Raw genomic sequence first — 22,188 nt, 5'->3', positions numbered from 1 at the left:
AGCTCTACCACACACTTGTGGGAGAACCAATGTTTACCTAGGCTTCATTACCTAAACATTCTTTCTCAATGTATCTGTTAAATGTTGACATCTAATAGCATTCCCCTGATGAGTTCAGAGTGCATACAGTGCATGTGTAACTCTGCATACAGTTCTCACCTCCTCTGGGGGTAGAGTAGCCAGTGGTTTTATGACAGCAGCTAGTGGAACTTGGGACTGTTTGGCCATATCTGAGGTGCAGGGAATATTGTAAGATGTGCATCTTATGTAGCGGGGGCTTGCGTTACCTGGGGAACAAAGAAAAAATCCCCACAAATTTCAGTACAAGTTAAGTTTATATTCAAGAACAGAAATAAAGATACCTTCATTTGTGTTGTTAAGCCACAGAGACTAAAAGATTATCTAAACAATTAATTTCAATCTATGCAAAACTTGAATTCCAAACAAAATGCCTCTAACTATGTGTAATAAAAGCCCTTAACTCAAAACAAATGAACTTGACTCCACATCAACTTAAACCTCCTATCTGTCTGAAAAGCAATGAACCTAATACTTCCTGTTTCATTCTTTTTGCAGACTAAAACTTACTATAGGCAGAAAACTCAACTCAAACATTTCTACTGTTTGATTTTGCAATTTTGGTTGAAAAATAAAGCACTTGACTGTAGAATTCAATTCTGAAGTTCTAAGGGAGCTTAAAATCTCCAAAAAAGCATGGGGAATTAAATGACGAAATATCCTTTCTCTATGAACTATGGACCAACTCACATCCCACTCGTGATTTAAAAAATACAGTTCCCAGTTGAATTCAAATGATATTGCTAGTAAATTTCAGTTCTTAACTCTCATTGATATAGCTCTACAGAATAGGCTTCATTTGCTGCTTTCTGGTGTCCCTGCTAATGCTGGTCCCAGGTACCCACCTTGGAAAACATTTTTTACTTGCGAATTGGTTATTAGCTACCAAACAATCAGGAGAATCTAAATTGAGATCAAATCAACACAGGACTTGAAACTAAAGCTTCTGTTGGTAAGACATACATCCCCAGCCACTGAAATCATTCCTCAAACTTCTCCTTTAAAGACATAGACAGTTCTGTCACTGACTCTTTGGGGTTTGTCTTTTGTTTGTTTAGGAAAAGAAAAATATTTACCTTGATCCTTGACCAAGAAATTTGTAGTAACAAGAGGTGGGACCTGCCCTCTCACTCCAGTGACAAATGGTTCCGACCCACGGTTACTTCTGTCATCTTCAATCACTTGAATCTATGATGGAAAACACCACATTAATATTTGGAGGCTTGGTTTCAAAGTACTGTAAAATACAAAATTTATATCTGTAAGGCAGTGAAAAGGGGACCTGAGGCAAACATTACTATCTCTAAAAATAAGAAGTCTAAAGCAAATAAGTTTTTGTCAAGCAGTCACCTCTCAGTTTGATTTCAAATAGTACTTAATGACTAACAATAAATTACAAGTTGCAAATAGTATTTTTCCCCAAGTATTTTGAATAGTAGCATATTTTGTGTTTTAAGGCCTGATATGAACTCATAAAAGCCAAACACAGATCAAGAAAGGAATTTTTGGTAGTATTCCCCTGTATGCTGGTCCTAGCCGAATTAAGATTAGAAGCTTCTGTAAACCTCAGGGTAAAGTTCTACAGATAACCTGGCTTTTCCTTTCTGTAATGTTCCCACTGGTTTCATAGTATGCGTTTATTTCTAACCACTGTAACTCTGACCTAAAGACAGATGCTCGCAAGCTCAGGTGGAAGTCTTCATTGCTCTGTGGTGCTCAAGAGTTTATGATTTGAATTCTGCTGATGTGGAAAGTGAAGTTTCAGTAGACTTGTCAGTGAATCAAGCTTAAACTTCACAAAGCCAGTAAAAATCTTAAATGTCTTAGTATTTCAAATTCTTCATTAATCCAAATATGCTTAAGATAATGGAAATGCATTAAACAGTTTTACTTGATTAAAATATCCACTGACCTTTGCATAAGAACAGAAAATTGTAATTACACAGTTTTAACTACATTTCCATACCGGTGCCTGAATGAAAGCATTAAAGCTAGCAATCATTCTTCTGATCTTACTTTGCCACAAAACACACATGCCTTTGCTTAGAGTAAATTGTGAAATACAGAAGTTTGCATGGCAGAACTTCTACCCTGTCACTAAAGATTCCAAGTTGCCAGCAGAAAGCATCCCATAGCATCAGACAGTGACTACTCTAGGATAAATCTAGTTCCATTTCAAAAGTCTACAGACTGACTGACACTGGTTATCTCACTGCTGGTACCTGTTATACGACCAACTTTGGCTAAACGAGGAAGAAGTGATACGAGGGTAACAGAAAGTCAAATGTGTTTTTTTTCTTCCAATCCAAAAGGTAGCTGCTTTTTTCTTTCTTTAGGCAAGATTCTCTACACATAAACATTAAATTTTCAAATTCAAAATTTAATGGTTATGTATGAGCACAGATAATGAGAGAATGTTTATAGCTCCCCATGCCTCATATTAATCTACTAGAAGATTTATATCAGGAATTAACATGAAAACAAGACAGTTATCTGCAATTTTAGAACTTCAAAGCATTAGCCCAGTACTGGTATAGCGACAAGAACAGTAATCAAATTCTGCTCAAAACTGGTAGAAAACATGGCTACAAAGGCTCATGCTGTGTGTATGTTAACACGAGACACACATTGTATGGACAATGATACTGATGGCTTACACTGAAAATGCCAGTTGGAATCTGATGAAGGAGATATTCTAAAGATCAGACAAAGTGAAGGGGAGACATTCTTCATGATCTGTTTCCAAAAGTCTGCTTTCTATTGCCTCACCATTCATCACAGAAGGGAAGATTTTAACAATCTCTTGTGGTGTAATGTTACTCATTTTGATAAGGCAAGCAGAAGACAGCAAGGAAAGGGTAAAGGATTAATGATGGAGGGTTAGTGAGGTGAAGTTCAGGTTTCAGGCATGCACAGATGGTCACCAACACACAGACTACAATTGACATATATACAGCACTTACTGGACTAGGAATTGCATCAGGGTCTATTCTGTGCCTGGGTTTCTGCTGGGGTGGCAGCTCATTAAGTTGCTTTTTTTAAAAAAATAAAAAGTAAGAGTGCCACAAAAAAAAAAAAGGAAAAAGAAAAAAGAAAAGAATAATAAAACAAAAAGTAACAGTGTTACTTCTCTCTCTACCCAAACCTGTAGCACTGGAATTAGATACATTTGGACATTGGTTCATGCAACAGGAAACATCAGCTTCTGCAGCATACACTGATCCCAAAACCAGTCTTGCCAGGATATTGGGCTTGGGCTCTGAACACATTGCTAAGAGAGGTGTGGCTCACGTGCTCATTTTGGTTAGAAATTGGGGGTTTATGCTTTAAGAACATGCTAAAATGAAGGGAGCCGACACAAGCCATTTGAGATCTCATTTAGCAGAAGAGAAGAGAAGCAGAGAAGCAATTAAAGACTTCTTATAGTCTACAAAAAAATATGGTCATAAACTTTACATAAACCTGGAGTCTAAACAGATAATCTTTTTAAAATAGCAATAACAGCACCAGTCCAGATCTAAAATGTAACTCAAGACTAAATTATTCTTATAGTTTTGAAGTAAACTGATTGTAAGCACTGCCCTGGAAAGGTTTCCTGTTATCAAATGACTGTGGCCTTCTGAGAAAATTACAGAACAGCATCAGCAGTGGTGGAAGGAACAGCACAGGAGACTAGTGGTAATAATACTGCCAGGCTTAATATTACTCATCATTGCTAACCATTACACATCACTGCTCGTCCTTTCTCAGAACCTCCATTCTGAAAGATGATCTCAATTTGAGAAGTTGTCCATATATGACCGAGATAGTGTCGTGACTTAATGACCCAAAAAAACGCTAACCAGCTTTTTGACAGATGATAGGAAAAGGGAAAGGAAAAGCATTACAATCATCTCTTGCCACAAATAGTTTAAACTTGGATCATACTTGGATCATACAGTCCACAGATTGTCACCTCAAAACCTGAAATTAGTTCACCTTGGAAAGTCATTAAGCAAGAATCCAGAAATGGAGAAAGAAGCTTAACCAAAGCCCTCAAGGATTCTCAAAATGTAACATAGTACAGAAGACGACCTGAGGAATTAGAGCATTAATTTGCATATGCAGTGCCTTTCTTTAGTCACCAAGAAAAATACTGCTTCTGGGCTTATTCATAACAAAAGACTGAAGCTGGATATACGAGACAAAAGTAAGCAGGAAAACAGACTGATGTTCTTTGGATCGAGAAACCTGTTTTCAGCTTTGGTCTTTGTCAGTTCTGTTTTATGTAAAGACACTATGGAAGAGTTCACACTGGTAAGAACAAAGTAAGCTTACAGGGCTAGGAATGGAATCTGGATCCAAGCGTTTTGGTGGAGGTGGTTGTCCGGGTTGACTTCCATAATTTGGTGTTCCTGGATAGGCTCCTCCATAGTTTGGCTGGGGACCCCTCACCTGCCCATAGGAACCTTACAAGAAAGGGACAGTAAAATCAAACAATGGCTAATACCAGGTGTTTCCTCATTAGGCACTTCCCACTTTTCCTGTCATCATCAAAAAACAAGAAAAAGAAAGTCACATGCTTTTCAGTTAATTAGGATTAAACATATTTATCACAGTGTTTCAGCTTAGACCTGTACATATCTAACCATGATCCAATAAACTGATGGATACAGTCCTCCTTAAAACCAGACTTAAGGAAACACAGGTTTTTAGACTGACATAACTATTTTTAGAATAATATGATTAAAACACGCATTAAGATCATGCACTATGAACATTTAAGTTAAATTGCAGGATTGCCTAATAGAAAGTGCACACAGAACAGCCAAGTAAAATAGCGAATGACCCATAATTCCTCAAACTAAAGGTATGCAAGGATTTCTCTCGGGCAGTTTTGGCTTGTCTGAAATTACAGTAATAGATTAATGTGTCATTATCTCTTGTTTTGTAACTACCTGAAGTTATTTCATATTACTTTAGACAATTTCAGTCAGTTATAGAATAACAGCATGATTTACCCCATTAGTGTTTTTACAGTTCAGAGCAATTTGGACAGATATTTTTAAGTAATTTACCTGGCCAGTTGTGCAAAGCTGCATGGGGGAGAGGATTCTCAGTTCTGACACTTGCACATGATTACTTTATCCTAGCTATCTGTATATGTTATTGATTAAAAATCAGCCCAAACTGTTTATAATCCAGAAAGCTTAACTGATATGACTTCTAAGCACACACAAAATGTGAAACGTTCTACAAGGAGAATATATACACAGTTTTGTGAATTAAAGAAGGAAAAAGTAGCAACTCCTTTTCAACGTTTAACAACTCTTACACATTGTATATGCACTCTGGCCACAAATTTAAAAAAAAAGATAGGAAGACCTTTCAGGATTTCAAATCTCTACTTTTGAACAGATGACGTTGCAGACATCAAATCAAAGTTCATCGTAAAATTCTGATCACAAATCCTTGTAGTATTATGGCACTAATTATTAAACAACTTTTTGGCCAAGTAAGCTAGGGTTCCTTTAGTTACATTAATCTCATTAAAACCCGTATGACAAATATCTTAGAGTGAAACATCCTATTGTTTATCTTGGATTTGTCTTTCAGACATGAGCACTGGGAAACAAGAGGGAAGCTTTGAAGTGCAGCCAGGAGCCCACAGGTAACAAACCTGTAATCCAGTTCTCAGTTTGCAGCACACAGAGAGCACACATAACTTACAATTCCTACACTAGGAATACTCACCGTTCTGCTGCATTTGGTATCCTGGCTGAGGAGGATGAGTGGGAGGAGGTGGTCCATGGAGGCCACTCATGGGAGGCCCAGGGTGCGGCCCTGACGTAGCTGATGGAGGTGGTGGTGAGGATACGTGATTAGGCTGGGACGTTGGTGGTCCAGCAACCATCTGCCCAGGCAGTGGTGGGCCTGGCATGGTAGGTGGCCTTGGGGCACCTGTGGTAGGAGGGTAAGAGGAAGGTCCAATCCCTGTAGAAGAGGGAGGTGGGGCAAAACCAGGGACTTGAGTAGGTAGGCGCTGAGTTGATATTGGTTGACCAGGAAACGGAGGCTGTGCCAAAGGAAGACCCTGAGACACGCTGGTAGGAGGGGGTCCTTGGCTCGCAGTGTAAGGTGTGTAGAGACCAGATCCTGTTGCACTTAAGCTTCCTGAGACTGGGGGAATCGATGTTGGGGGACCTGATAAGAAGAAAAGATGACAGAACATAAATTTCTTCTATCCTCAAGACAATCAAGATGCAAGCAAAACCCATTTGCTCTAGATCATCTAAGTAGGTCTACCACTTTCTCATGGACACCCTCCTAAATTGATCAGAGAGCTGAAACTCCTCCAAGGGATCTGAAACTTGATAGTTCCTTCATTGTCCTCTCTCTCAAAGTCTGAGCTTCTTATTTTATATAATCAGAATACATTTCAGGATTCAGGGCCAGAAAAAAGAGGCAAAGCCAGGAGTATGCAAAACAAGAACTGTCTACTGATTTCTTGAACTGAAATAAGTTCGTATCTTAAACTCCACACTAAGTTGGAGTTCAAGAATGGTTTTGAGCTTCATGGTTTTAATAGCATGGAACTAGCATCTTCTGTATTTACCACTGTACTATTTCTGAGGATAATTTTAGACAAACACATTGCCAAAAGGCTGGAGAAATCTGCATCCCCTACTCCTAATTTTCCTATAAAGTCTGTGTTAAGAGTATGAGAGATGCTTGTCAAAAAATACTTTACCAAAGCAACTAAAAAAAATTAAAATCACAGTGTAGTCAGACCAGCTTACACATACTAAAGACAAATTTCTAGTCTTCCATTAATTAAAAAAAAAAAAGTCCTGTAGTCTACAGCAGTGGGACTGTAGATCTAATACAATAGAACAAGATACCTAAATTCAGTTTATACTGTTTAAATTTCTTCTCAACTTCCAGCAAAACCCTTCACAGAATCGTTCAGAATAATTTCAGCCCTTTATGATTTACTGAGCCCTTTTTCCTTCTTTTTTTTGGCTGGGCTGCTGCACAACAGCAGCAAGGCATGTAGACTCTCCAACTGCTTCCTTAGGGATAGATTGTTTTTGTGTTTCACACCAAGATTCACCTAGTTGAGGAGAAATATTGTTACTCTCTTTTGTTACTCACGACCTGCAGTACTTCCTGCACTGTTCCCTACAATAGTCTCAGTACTGTTTTCCCCAACGATGACCTTATTAGTCACAGAAACTACCGTTTACTATGGCAGGCGTCAACACCCAGAGAATTCCCATCACCATATGGTAATGAATCATTGACAAGAGCAAATCTTTTCTGAAATTACTAACATAAGTGAAAAGCAGTAGCATTATTTCTGTAGCCAGGAAACCTCACCATAGCCCAGTCCAGCTGGGGGAGGAGCAGAGGCTGTAGTACTGCCAATTGTCATCCCTGCCATGTGATTGCTGAGCTGCTGTACACTGGCTGGGGGGGGACCATATTGCTGAAACGTAGACGTCTGGCTGACAGGCGTGGGTGCTGAGCCTGGCAGAAAAGGCTGAGAAGCAGGTGGCCTGAGAAGGAAGATGAGAAACTTCACCGGATTCCCCATTATACAAGCAGTTACAATTCTCTGTGTCTTTTAAATTGTTCTACCACATAAACACTGGCTGGGTCTCAATTAGTTACATGAAGCACTGTAGCTCAGTTTTGGAAAAATAATTACATATCCTGCATGGATCTGAATCCCTTTCATCAAAAAAATCTATTTGTTCTTAAAATACAGATTCTATGTTTATAGCATTTTTTTGTTAATTCCATTTTAGTTATCACAACAAATCAGAAATACTGCAACAGAGTCTACAGGGCGAGCAACAGTAAGGCCTGCACAGCTACGTAAGAATGCTCTGTTGCTCAAAGGATTTGGGCTCTCCAGCTGATAGTGCTGAGCCTAACCAGAAGGAAACAAAAAACAAGCACCTTCTCCCATAACCAGTAATCAGAATGAAGCAGTGAGGACTGTTGCCACTTTCACCACAGAGGTAATGGCAATATCGTTCTGGAGAAGATGCCCAAGAGCTTTAGATGAAGATAACTCAGGGACCCATAACGGACAGAAAAGGACCCAGAACCAATGCTAAGGAATTACTCAGTAATGACGGACAGCAACATACTCCAGACAGAGATCAATTCACACTGCCAAGGAATCAAATACTACAGCTGTTGAATGCAATTGTTTTAAAACAAGACAGATTATGGGAATCGGAAAATTCCTTATGGGAAAACGACTACCACAAGGAAAGTCTCTGGAGGAGAAGTGGTTTTGATCAGTCACTGACATCTGCTCATATCCTTCCAGAAGTTTTTCATCTCCAGAGATTCTTATTGTCTAACAAATACCCCTATGGCAAAATGTTCCAAAACAATAAGGAAGGAATAAAGAAAGTCAATGTCCACCACAGGAAAAACAAAGCATTTCATTTGTTTTAGATCCTAAAAGGTCTAGACCTAGCATAGGTCTACCAAGGCAGATCTTTGTTATGATTTGCTCTTGTATGTATGTGTGTACCTCTGCATCGGGGCTGCTGAGGCTGGAATCCCATTCTGCACATCTCCGTGTCCAAACTGACCGTATGCCAGGTGGCTGGAAGGAAGAGATGTTGCAGAGGCTGGAGGGGGAGCTCCAGATGTTGGAGGGGCTCTTAATGAACCTACAGACATAAGGGAGGGGAATAAAAAAATCACAAGTTACTCACAGAAACAAGGGCTTGAACCAACTACCATGAAAAATCCAGGAAATTAAAAAAAAAGTGCAGAAACAGTTTAATGGTGGCCAATTTGATGTATCAATACTCCATGAGCAACAAATAATTTATACAACTACATTAGAAGTAGCAAAACCAAAAGCACAAATATTTTTAGCCAGTGTCACTAGTCACCATCTCCACACAGACCAAGTAGAAGATACGTACTGTGGTATTGTCTTCAAAAGACAATTTCAACTTTTGGTGAAGAAAAAAAACGTTATCTTGTCAGTAAGGTATTAAATTCTTCCCCCTCCAAGTCCAATTATTTTTATCCAGACCAAGGAGAGTATTTGCATGGAACCTGATGTTCATTACAGGTCAGTTTTTCCTACTTGAAAGGTAAGCAGGTTACGTGAGCAGATTCAGTTTTCAAAAATTACATCTAACTGCTTTTATATATATATATAAAAAAATATATATATAACATAATGGGGGCCACCACAGACTGATCTTTCCAACCTCTCAAGGTTAGAGGCTAACATGAATACTTTGTCATCTTTCAGACTGAGCTGGTTCAGTCACAACCCAAACATATTTGCCTCAGAAACAAGTCTTCACACTTTCCACAGACCCCACAATGCTGGATACAATACCGGCAGACTAACTGCAGTGTCTGCTTCTGAAAAAGAGACTCTAAACTTCTATTTTAATAATATTATGTTAAAAACACTGATAATTAGAACAACCATATGACCATGCCTGCTAACCACAAAGGAACATATTTCATGTATAGGGTATTGTTAAATACAGATGACTAAGTAAACTGCCCCATGAGACCAGGGCAGCACATACATGCTGTTGTGTCTCTCTGACAGTGATGGGCATAAGTTTAAAAGGGACTCTGAAACTTTCTTGAGAGGAACCATTATGAAATAGGAAGTAAGAGAAGCCATTTCTCAATTTTACAGTATAATTTATACAACAAAGCATGAGGTTTCAACTCATATTTTTATCTTATCTGCTACGTGGAATTCTTAGTAAGCTTGTGGATGTAAATTCAAGGAAGGAATTAACTAGACCTTGTATGAATAACCAGCAATTTTTCGGGGCTTTTTTCTTTATTACTAAACCTCCTCCTGTTCTTCATTTTGAGACTTAGGACTCTATTTCCAGAGACATTTATTATTTTTATATACCTTCATCTCATTAAATCTTGTCTTTGCTAAACTACTGTTACAGCACCTTCGTCTTACTGTTCCTCTGGCTAAGCATTTCCTGATCTCTAACTATTTGTATGTTGTGTGGTATTTCTATTTCTGAATGTCTTTTGTGATACCTTTTCAGCTAATTTGATATACTTTCATCTATTTCGGAATCTCTTTCCTTTGATAGTACACATAAACTGTTTAGCATTGTTATCTTTTGTCTTTGAACACATATTTAATCCAATTAAAGGAGGGATCCTATGCTTTTTTTTTTTTTTTTACATGAAGTTGGCTTTTTCCTCCTCAACTTTAACAGGCATACAATTTGACAAATACATGCTTACTTCAGAAAAAGCTTCTGAACTCTTATTTTTCTAGTTCTTGTCACAAATATACTTCTGTAATCATTATCACAGACTGCTCAAATAGCCATTGAAAAAAATTCACTTGAACAGGTATGAATGTCTAGTGGTTTATTATTTTGAGATTCATTATTCTTGAGGAATCCTGAAGTTCCCCTTCAACACCTTTGAGATACTGTTCTCACTCACAGACCTCAAAATAGAGGTAGATTACAGCAAAATGGGAAATGCCTGTGATTTCACTCAAAGCCCCAAGACTATATGGTCTTGGCTCAGTTCTGACACCCTACTCTTCTAAACAAATGGACACCGCTAGAAATAGCTCTTCCAAAATACCACTAGTTGGAAAGGAGGAAAAATACAATATGATTTCTTGCAGTGCTTCTAATTCTTACACCTTGATTGCTAGCTTTGCAAAAGTATTTCCTTCTTCAAGCCACAGCTTTTAGAATCATAATTATTCCTAACATACGTTTGGTTTCTATGCTATAGCCAAGGAAGCTAAAAACGTCTTTTTTCCCCTTAAACAAAAGCACAAGTTACAAATACCTTGCAACTTCCGATAACAACCTCCTGGTGCTTGGGGAGATTTTTCATTTCTTCATGGCAATGCTATCATTTCAAACCTCATGTTTTAGTTCTCTCTCAAGCGGGAGACTGCATTCTTTTAAACTAAGGATTCTCCCTGAGAACCCGAATGGGCCGATTCAGGTTTTGAAATCAGTCTTCACAAAACATTAGTAAACAAGTCAGGTTTTAATCTATGAATCTGCAGGCATAAGGGATTTCTGCTAGGATTATTTCTTCATACCCTATTTATGTTTCTGAACTGCTGCCTACAAATAGATTGGGCAGTGTCCCACCCACCTCTGCCCGAATATTCAGGTACCCACACCTTTGAGTTAAATATCCATATTAAATGGAAACTTGGCACAGAAGAAGCAGCACAAACACTCCCACAGAAAGGACACCATTTACCTATGAGATTAGGTGCAAGAGAAGAAGCGTCAGAGTTGAGAGATACAGGAGAGCCCTTCGAAGGGAACCCCAAGGAAGGAAAGTAACCTGGAAAGACAGAATACACCAGTAAATCAAGCCTGAGAGAAAGCACCAAGAGACAGTGTTTCCAATGCTGAGGACAGTCTGCAGTGCAGAAAATATCATATACATAACATCCACGTCACATTTATCACATTATTCCTTAAGCTATACTCCGTCTCACTGTTCTACCATGCACCACAAACACTACCAACATAGTTCATATATTAATGTTAATACAAGTGTTAACAGTACCGTAAACTGAGTCTACGTAAAACAATCCAGCAGCAGCTGCCTAATTGTTACTGGTATTCACGTAATTGTGTTTGTACTTTCAACTGCATGATCTCATCAGAAGGAAACCAATAGACTAACTGAAAGATCGGTGCAAAATCATCCCAGTTCTCTCAACGTTCTCATAGCAAGAAGCACCTATTTTCAGCTATAGCAGCACAGTGCTCCACTTTTGGTCCCAAGCAAGACTAGCATCACTGGCATAGCATTCCCATGTTTCCATTAGTTAGAGCTAGGGTTTGTCACATAAATCAGATGCGAAAGACTCCCTGACTGAGGATGGCACCTGCTCCCAACACTTCTCCACTCAGTCCTCCAAGCGATTTTATTGTGATTTTTAAAATAAATTCCTAAGACAACTACTTTGAGATCACAGAATAACATTGGCAGTTTTCCTTTTACCCCTCAGTGTTCACTAAAGTCCTGTCACTCTAGTGCCTCTGAAATTAATTCTCTCTCCTCTATGTTACGCAGCTACAACAGGTCTTGCTACAAAGACCTGCAATAAACATAACGTGTTGGAGATGGGGGTAGAAAGGATAACTATCACTATCTTCACTATCACCTGTCTGCTCTCTTTGACAATGCATTGTTTGTTGCTGCTCTTTTCCACCTAGATGTCATATTCAGCAGCTACTAACAGGTCAACTTCTGGCTGTTGTCCTAGTGCTCTGAATTTTACATTTCTTCCTTCTAAAGATAAGAATCCTGGATTTACAGGTCCAAAATGCACAACGTGACAACGGAGATTTCCTTAATACAGTCTGCTAAGTCTAGGAAGGATAGTCTCAGAAGAAAAGATGGAAGAGAAATCTCCACAAACCATGGGTGGCCTTTGCCTGATATATCAATAAGGTACACGAGATACTACTTAAGAGTAGTGCAATACACATTTGTTGTCCAAATGAGACCACCTTGTTGCCCTCAGTGTCACACTACCTTTCAATCATTACTGGCACAAACAAAACCTGCATTTTTAATCTGCACAAGTTCATATGCATGTTATGAAGCTTCCTAGGTATGTCCTTACTGAGCTGTCATGAATCACATTTCTGTTGTTCTGAAATTAAATAAGGCAAACCAGAAATAATACAGGAGGAAAAAAGTTAATTCCCTTAAAAAGAAATGCTTTTCAGACCTGTAAGTAATTCTTGAAGTACCCGATGGAAGATGCTCATCAGTTTCTTTTCACAAACATCCTAAACATTCTTTGCACTGCTAACAGCCAAAACCTGTTTTCTATAAATAGCTGCACTGATGAAACTTCCAACAAATCTGTAGTAATCTTTGTTGTTCTTTAATCTCCTTCTCTCCCTCACTGAAGCAAGTCCAATTTCTCCCCATTCCTTCCATGGGACAGGAAACACCAGTTAGTCAATGGCTACATTGAGCAGTCAAACAGAGCGCTCAATGGCTGAGCTCTGCCTCTGTCTTCCCAGGAAGCAGGATTTCTTTCCTCTGCCCAGTGCTGTTTTTCATTACTTTTATAGGAATTCAAACCCTCTGTGAAATTAGTTCAAAACTCACAGATTAAAAGTGCTGTTGGAAAAGATTTATTGAGAGGAGGGGAGGAAGAGGATTAAAGAAAGAAAAGGAAGATAGAGCAACTGAATAACCCGTGCTTTAGCACACCACACTAACTCTTCTACTCCACTGCCCTGCTAACTCCAGACAAAAAACACAACAGGGTAATCATTCAGCTCCCAAATTTCAGTCTCCCACTTCTGTTAGTTTCAAGAAAACTATAGGCACTTTGTTCTACCCTTCTCATTGAGTTTGGTTTAAAATTCAAGAAGTTGCAAAAAAATGCAAGATGTATTTGGAGGGGAGAATAATACAGAGACCATTAGCATGATTAGCGTATTCCTCATTTCCTTAGAACACTGATCTGAAATCCAAACAAACATTTCAGAGTGAAAGTTTGTGTTGTGCTTATCTCAGCAGAATTAAATTAATCCACACGATTTTGAAAGGCAGAAATACTTCTACTCAAAGCAATATTATTTTCTCCTCTACACTTCAGATGTTAAAGTCTCTATTAATCTCCTAAAGCAATTCAGGTACTCAGAAACAGAGACTCCTAAAATTCTTCAATAATTTTAAGTTAGCCTTTCTTTTAAAAACAGGGAAAAAAAGTTGGACTACTTTTTTTTTTTTTAAACAAACAAAAACAACAAGTGATATGATCCTGCAGAACCAGGGAAATTCTGGAACACGTTAGCTGGCCCACACGTCCACGTTCTATTGATTTTAAAGGCATTAGAGAAAATAGCTCCAAATACGCTTTCTGCCTAGAGTTGTATGTCTTAATCTTTCAGGAAGGAGTGCAGAACTTTCTACATAATCATGTAAGGCAGTCTCAGTTATAAATCTGTTACAGTCCTAACTGCTGCCCCTCAACATAACCTCATCAGGTAGATTGTCCTAGTCAGGTGCTTCAGTACCACGGGGGCAGGGACATACAGAAAAAAAGCAGGCTGTGCTTCTCAGTATGTTAATTGTATGAGCTATTAAAAGAAGAGTAAGCCCTACTAAAATGGACAAATGACAGAACAATAACCTCAGAATGTACAGGAAGAACATGATTTTTAACATCATGTAAGCTACATACAGAAGAAAAGATAATTGCTACCACAAAATAAAGACTAACAATAGGAAGTATACAGAAACAATTCCATGCACGCAACAATTCACAGGTTTATCAATCATTAAGTTTTGACTGAGAAGTACCTTGTGGAGGGACTGGCTGTTGATATCCTGGCATCGGACCATTATAAGCTCCATATTGCGATTGAGGAACCCCTGGCAATGGCTGTCCTCCGTAGGCAGGCTGCTGGTATCCCTGATATCCAGGCTGAGGTTGCCCGTAAGGAGGCCCTGTGTGAGCTTGCTGGTTTACGCTCATTGTATTCACATCCCCAAACTAATCTCACCTGCAAAAAGGGGGGGAAAAATGGCTTTTAGCAGACAAAAAAAACCAAACTGGCCAGCTTCTCTACTCTTTTCACAGAAATGAGAGCTCCCGAGATACTAGAGAAAGTAAAACATTAATGGTTATTTACTCTTGCACAGCAATTTTTTCAAGTAAGATAAATGCTTTACAAGAGCTAGTTAGAAAACAGTATTTTCAGAAACTATGTTTTCTTATCAACTTATTCACTGCTTCATCCTGGTCAGACTTGTTATCATCTTTTAGAAAAAAATACCATAATTTGCCATTCCATAGCAGATGATTATCAAGCTTCCTGAAACACCTTACGAACTACTTCCACCTCACAGAACATCAGACCAACAGAAAACAGATTTCATGACAGAGATGAGAGATTCCTTAACATAACACTTCAATAACACTGAACAAGTTCAGCTTTCATCTCTACGTTAGTCTACTTGACCATGCTTCCTTGCTACAAGCAACACACGCTTCACCATCCACAAAGGCTGCTTCTTGAAGTGTTTGATAGAATCCAGAACAGGACCAATATAGGGTTTTTTGGCCTTTTAAAAAAAAAAAAAATATTTAAAGGCCTTGTTATGTACATAAATTTCAGAAAACTAAGATATTCCAAAAGCAGCATGTTCATCTAAGAAAGATGTTCAAAATGGAAAAGCATCACAGGCAAAGATGTCACTAAAGTAGTTATACAAAAGGGAAAGACCTGAAATGGAGAGACAGGAGAGATGTTTCTTAGCAGAGTTATGCAAGAAATCTTGCTTAACATACACATTCCCCATTCCTCTAACTAACTGTATAAAGCGGTCGACTAACTTTATAAACAGAAAAACAGAGACAGCATTGGGAGACCCCAAACCAAGCAGGCAATTCTTACAGTACCACAGTATCAAGCAGGCAGATAAGCCACAGAGCCCATGAGTTGTGGAAAGCCAAGGAGATGACTTCAGGGCAGGAGATTCCCTCATGGTCTATTTCTCAAGGATATTTTGCATCCCCTGTACTCCTTTGGACACTCCATACGTCACTGTTACCCTCTTCAGCGAAGACTATCTACACTAACACTGTAAAGAAATGTGTGTTTAGAGCAATTTAATTTTTTATTAAAAGACTGCAGTTTATATAAAAATGCAAAGTTAAGGTGAAGCAAATAACTGATTTTGCCCTCATATTTTGCACCAAACCCTATGATGAACTTGTGTGTTAAAGACACATAGTAAATCTTAACACAGAGGAGACAGAGCTGCAACAGCCATCAGCCAGTTGAGGCACATCCCAACAAGGAATCTACAGCTTAACTCAAGCAGATAACAAACACCTGAGCTGTTTTGCCTACACATTGATTAGAGTACACCCACCAGTGCTAAGGTTGGTTCTTCACATTACCAAACATATGATGTCAAAGAATTATTTCAACAACTGACACAACAGTTGTACAGCAAAGGTACTAAAATAACTACAGCTCTGTAAGAACCATCCACGCACAAAGAAATTCTTTCAGATCCATACATATATAACGGGAAAAAATATATATCACAGAGCAATCTATTTATTTAGAGAAGAAAGCTAGCATAATACATACATACTACATTTAACCTTCTATAGGTAGTAAACATGACAAATGTCAATACTAAGAATGCTAATGCTTACTGTGAAATTAGATATTAAACTTTATATGAAAGGAAATAAATGAAGTTTTACATTTTTTATTCTTCAAGCTGTATAAAGGTAATGATAGGGCTTTTGTTTAGAAAAAGAACTTATCTTCAAATATTTAAAGGTAATTGGCTCTTGAAAGTAACATGTTATTTGCAACAGCTTACAACAGTGTGACAGAATTTTTGATCAGCCTGCAGTGTTTTTAAACACGATACACATGAGAAACATGACAGCAAGAGAGTCATTGCTAAAGATTCTGGTTTCCCACACCACCTTTGACTTAGTTCTGCAGAACAGTCTAACCTGAGCAGCCATGGGGCCAGGAAATCTGGACTTTGGGACCTGCTCCCTTCCCAAGTTCCCCTGAAGGTTAACCTCTTCCTCCCCAGGTAGGCAACCAGTGTCACCACACTGCAATCACAGACCTACCTCCAACCACCTCCTGTTCAGTGCAAACAGTAAAGCACGAGAGTTTCTCCTGCAAAGGTGGGGGTAAAGGGAAGGGAAAACACGGCGAGAAGACTGCTCTACCCGCACATCTTGGAACATCCGGACAGGGCTTCTGCCAAGGAAGGAGAGCTGCTTTCTCTTCCTCCTGCCCCTGACTATTGCTTATTGAATTGTGCATGAGAAACTTGGCTTCTTGTCACTGCTCCTACAAACAGGTCCTTCCTCCAGGAAGAGCTGCAGGCAAAGTAGCAGCATCCTGCAGGATACCTCCTGAGCTATAATCATTAAGACACTCTTCACAAGTTACACCTACAGAAATCTTTGAACAAGAAATTACTACAGGGCAGGAGAAGATCAATCTTTCATGCTTTTTTTCTTTCTTTTTTTTTTTAAAGCATGATGGGGCAAGAACTCAAGCACGTTCCTTGCAAACCACTTCTGACTTACTGTCGTGAGGGTATACTCAATAAGTGACCTTACCTGATGATCTTTTACTATCCTCTTTTCAGCCTTCCCTCCCCTCCCTCACGTGAATATCAGTATTTACCGCTTGAGCAGGTAATATCTGTTGGCTTGTTGCTCTCTCTGCAACAATACTGAAACCAAAAGGTAAGCTCATTTAATGCAAATCTTACAGAGGAAAAGAGTTCTGAGATAATTTCCTACCCTTTCTATGGAAAAAGTAGCTAAACAAAGGAGATGGTTCTAACTCAGTGTCCCAACTGACAGAAAGGTAGATATACCTCAGGCCTTTTGCTAGCTCATATGGCAGCCAGCACAGGCTAATCTCCACCATAGCACAAGCTGATGCTTGCTCCATGCTGGCAAAGGGTCAAGGAGGGAGCTGGAGAGGAGGAGGAAGACTCAAGAATAAGCTCAGTGTTGAAGCTGGGGACAAGGCTGCTTTTCATTACTTTGGTTGCTTGACTTGCTCTAAACGTAAGGCTAGTGGCATGCTTGCTCATCACTGATGTAGAATACCATAAAGGGCAGGGCCAAGAGAATCTGCCTCTGAGAAGGCGGAAGACCGTTGTCACTGGATGAGTCCATTTTCCTTCTCCCCCAGTACAAGTAATTTGTATCAAACAGCATTCATTTTGTCTGCACTCAAAAAACATATGTAAATTAGAACCTGGTCACTTGAAGAGATATGGGGAAAGGGAGAATTTTATGCTGTCGTATGACATGAAGAAAAAAAAAAAAATCACAGAAAGAATGAAACATATATGCCTGATAGGGAGAAATAGAGAAAATAGGCTGTTTCACTTGATAAAAATACTGAGGGTATTCCTTTGCATGTAGCAACGCATTACCAAAACCAATATTAAAACATGCTGCTGAACATCATATTACTACTCAGCAGTTACAATACACAAAAGCTCAAATAAGCAGGACTCATGCTATTGGGAAAATACTATGACAACAAGCAGTCATTACTATAAATAACAAACAATTTTCTTGCAAAGCACAAAGCAGTCACTCTATGCCGTTTTCTATTCCTCTGTATAAAGGCAGTTGACCATGTTTTGGTCAAAATAGTTCCACAGCTAAAATTCATACTGGAACAGTTATACAAGACAGACAACCAGTGCTGATCAGCAACAAACTGATGGGAGAAAAATACACAGTAATACTGGGGGGAGGGGGGGGGCGGGCACGCGTGCAGGGGACAGACAACCAAACTTCTAACTTTTACAATAGTTTCTAGATTCCTTAGTATCCAAACAAAGCAGATTACAGTGCAGTTTTTATGGACTGCTTTTTTAAAAAAAAACCCTAGTGATTCATGAGAGCTTGTTTCAATCAGCAAATCTCCCAAATCACTAAAAACTGCATATTCATCATTTTTATGGTCTCCATTCACTGTTAATTCCCTTTTGAAACCGAAAAGCTTGATCTCATCAGTTCTTGGTTGCTTTCTAAAGGAAATGCACACAGCAAAATTACTTTCCTTCAGAAAGATGCTAGCACCTTTTTTACTGGTCCCAGAGAAATAAAAGGCTTGTTTGTTTTAACTTCTGAGAAGACTGATCCTTAAAAAAAAAGTCAACAGCATGGCCACCTATATTACACTGAAATTGAAGGAAATATGTCTACTTAATTTCTGAGCACAGAAATCAAAACCATTTCCAAGAGATGGGACAGAAGGGGACAATCATCATCCTCAGAGACCAGTTCAGAATATTACCTACAGTGCTTTTAATGCTTCTGTTCTGCAGCTTTCTGGAGAAGTAGCAAAGTTATGCCATTCATACAAAGACCTAGACTCTGGAGCTAAGAACGCTCTTCTGAAAGGCAGATGTCCTTGCTTTTGTTCCACCGACAGCTTGACTAGGTCCTCTACAAGCACTCATGAAACACTTGGTTCTCTTCAGATACAAGAAACTCCTGGTTTGTTTTCCTACAGAAAATCCTGTAAGAGAAGCCTGTATCCTGGAAGTCAGAGACTGCCAACTGATCTGGAAGCACTCAGGCCATTATAACAGGATGCCTCCTATACATTTGTCCAGATCAATCCAAACGGCACTACTGGAACTGGCCCTCCAATTCAGTTGTATTTTTGTGGCGCTCTGTCTTTCTACCTGGGCAGATTCTCAACTTGTCACACCGTAGGTAATATTTTCTTCACCTATGCATTTGGAGTCACCGCCAGAAAGATCTGTTTTAACAGTTCACGAGAGGTATAAGACACACAGTTTTCAAAATGAAACTTTACAATTCAGTATCAGCGAAAGTCCAGAAGCCAAAAATATCACTGAAGATATTTTCAGGAGAAGAAAGGATAGATTAGCTCCTAGAACTTCTTGATACAACAGGAACTGGAGCAGATTTTTGCAGCCCAGTCTTTCCTGTGCTGTTTTGAAGAGGTCTTTCAGGCTTCAGGACATAAAAATCATGGTTCACATCTAAGGTGTGATCACTTCTATGTTATTCTAAAGAAGGGCCACATTAAATCTTGTTTTGTTAGGCTGATTCATCATCTTGGGCAAGGTCCAATACAACATACAAGTTACCAGAGAGTGAAAGTGGTTAAAAACTGAATACAAAAAAAGCTTAGTCTTGAGCTAACCTTAAACCTACCACAATTTCCAATCCCTGCCACCAGAACCAGATTTTTACTTAAGTCAACAAAGAGTATAAAATGTGATTGAAGTCTCCTGGTGGGACTGATTTACATCTCTGTAATAAAGCTCTAAGAAAAGATTCCAAAAACGCTCAGTTATGGGCATTGCTTCTGGAGAGCAACCCTGCAGAGGCAGAAGTCATTGAAAATGCAACATCGACAAAATGGCAGTGCAAGATTTCTCGCTTCCTTAGCTACCTCTACATACATGTTACAACATGTGAAGTCATCTAGATTCATTTCTGTGAACTTTGCACAAGTATAATTGATTAGAAAAAGTTAAGAGAGTGGTTTAACGTTTAGAGAAGAAGCCAGAAGGAAGAATGGATGAATAGGCATATATAGAATAAGACTTAAAAACGTGTTATAATGCTAAACAATTTTTTTTCACATACATTGTAACACTGACCATCTTTCATCCAAAATGTCTGTATTCTGACTTCCTCTACACAAATATGCATTACACAATTCCCATCACTTGCAAGAAACAAAAAAGCTCAGAATTAGCTTTTCCTAAGGCATACTGCCCAGTTTATACTGTCTTTTAGTGCTTTCTGTGTTAACAATGAATCTTGCTGAACATATAAGAACAAGCTCTGTCTTCACTATTCATTGCTAACAAAGCTTTTCAAATCTAAAGAACAAGAAACATCCACCTTCTCTCTTCTGTGGAGACCTTGCTGTTGATCACTTTTAGTGACTCTTTGTACCTTGCCCTTCCTTTGCCAACCATCAATTCTTTCTTGGATTTTTGACCCTCCTTCTGATAATAAGTGTTACAGGAAGAAAATATAGTCCCTACAGTAGCAGGAGAAAACATTCAAAGAGGTACAAGCATCAAACGACTCATTAAAGAAATGATTCTTTGGACATCTGTTCACTGCTATAACTCAGCTTTCAGCCATGAAATTAGAACCTGGAGCAAATGTCCCAGCGTATTAAGAAGGAATATTCCTTGTATCAATGTCCACTTCACAGTCTGTCTATAGCAATAAAGAATCCTGAGTGGTACGGCTTCAAGCAGAAACAGGCAGTTCCAGAAGCAAGAACCTCTTCCACACAAAAACGGATAGAAATGCTTATGGTTCCACAGATAGCGTATATACATGACTGAAGTTAGGTCCCCTCTGAAGAGAGAGGCTCTGGAGTTTTAGGCCACATATATTTCTATCCACCCCTAACCAGAACACTTACTCTACTAGAAGGGCCGGGGCGAGGTTAAAGCCAAAGTTCCCTAAACCTACTCAGGACAACTTCATATTAATAAACAGTAAAGACTTCAGGACAAAATCAGCAACGATTCACCTCCCATTCTAGTGGTGTGATTTTTACACCGCTCGTAAACAACAAAGAAGACATTGCGTGTTATGTGTCAGATGGCAATTTCTCTCCCTCTAACATCCCCCCCCAACATTTGGTAAAGTTGACTAAGGGACCTTGTAACAGAAAAGGATCTAAAAATATGTTTATGGAGCTATCACATTAATGACTAAAAACCAACACTGAGTACCAAACTGGGGAAAAAAAAAAAAAATATCTGTATTTTAACATGACTGTACAAACCTTAACTCTGGTGGATAACTTCTGATGTGGGTGTAAGCGATTCACCTATGTTTCAGCAGCCACTTCCATCAGCCAGGAAGCTTAAACAGAACTTCAACTACAGTGTGACAGTTACCAAGGAGGCCCAGTTTGGGTGGTTTTACAAAGTCTCTCTGATAAATATTTCAGAGCTAAGACACCACACACACACATATTGAAAAACACTCAAGTACATCCCAAGAATAAAAAGAAAAGAAACTAACCTTCGTTCTACTCCAAAGAGCATCGCTCAGAAAGAGTGAAAGCAAACTCCGACGATACAAAACAAACATGTTTAAAGCACGGTCTACATGGAAAGAAAGAGCCCATCTTGCATAACCGCTTTTCAAGACTACACTTGTATTTTGGTCATGCCACCTCCATTCCTTTCCTCCTTCCTTTTCCAAAGCCACAGGCAGACAAATCGCTAAGTTTTACTACCAAATCCAACCAAACTCAGTCACCGGGTCTCCGCACGGGAGGACCGTCCTTCACAAGCCTCGAATGAATGGAAGCTTGAACAGCACAATGCCAACACTGTAGGAAGGATCCGCGGATTACAAGAGATCAGGGACGTTGCAGAGGGGGTATCTGCCTCACAGCGCACCCGGGCCGAAAGAAACCGCCCGGCTTTCCGGGAGGGAGCGACGGCCCGACTCGTAGCCCTCGGGACTCGCCGCACCACACCGGGACGCGGGGGGCTCCCCTCGGGGCAGCCCATGCCATGGAGGAGAAG

The 22,188-nt window shown here is 39.3% G+C and overlaps 1 protein-coding gene across 4 annotated transcripts in view; it reads right to left on the bottom strand.

Moving 5' to 3' along the window:
- SEC24C (SEC24 family member C) overlaps positions 1-14,625 on the bottom strand; it is a 31,130-nt gene extending 16,505 nt beyond the window's left edge. The window contains exons 1-9 of one of the 4 annotated variants that reach the window (XM_009322444.1): positions 14,419-14,625; positions 11,335-11,421; positions 8,612-8,753; positions 7,438-7,616; positions 5,812-6,261; positions 4,396-4,526; positions 3,042-3,110; positions 1,155-1,266; positions 160-287 (exon numbers count right to left, since the gene is read on the bottom strand). In XM_009322444.1, coding sequence (XP_009320719.1) covers positions 160-287; positions 1,155-1,266; positions 3,042-3,110; positions 4,396-4,526; positions 5,812-6,261; positions 7,438-7,616; positions 8,612-8,753; positions 11,335-11,421; positions 14,419-14,593 — 1,473 coding nt within the window. In that variant the 5' untranslated portion in view covers positions 14,594-14,625. The remainder of the gene's footprint in view (positions 1-159; positions 288-1,154; positions 1,267-3,041; positions 3,111-4,395; positions 4,527-5,811; positions 6,262-7,437; positions 7,617-8,611; positions 8,754-11,334; positions 11,422-14,418) is intronic. The other 3 variants (XM_009322445.1, XM_009322446.1, XM_009322447.1) reach the window with 3 other exon arrangements.
- Between the last annotated feature and the right edge of the window lie 7,563 nt (positions 14,626-22,188).

Source organism: Pygoscelis adeliae, unplaced genomic scaffold (assembly GCF_000699105.1).
Source record: "Pygoscelis adeliae isolate BGI_AS28 unplaced genomic scaffold, ASM69910v1 Scaffold244, whole genome shotgun sequence".
In the NCBI taxonomy this organism is placed as follows: Eukaryota; Metazoa; Chordata; class Aves; order Sphenisciformes; family Spheniscidae; genus Pygoscelis; species Pygoscelis adeliae.
The sequence above is the reverse complement of the archived record's forward strand: the minus strand, read 5'-3'. Positions and strand labels throughout refer to the sequence as shown.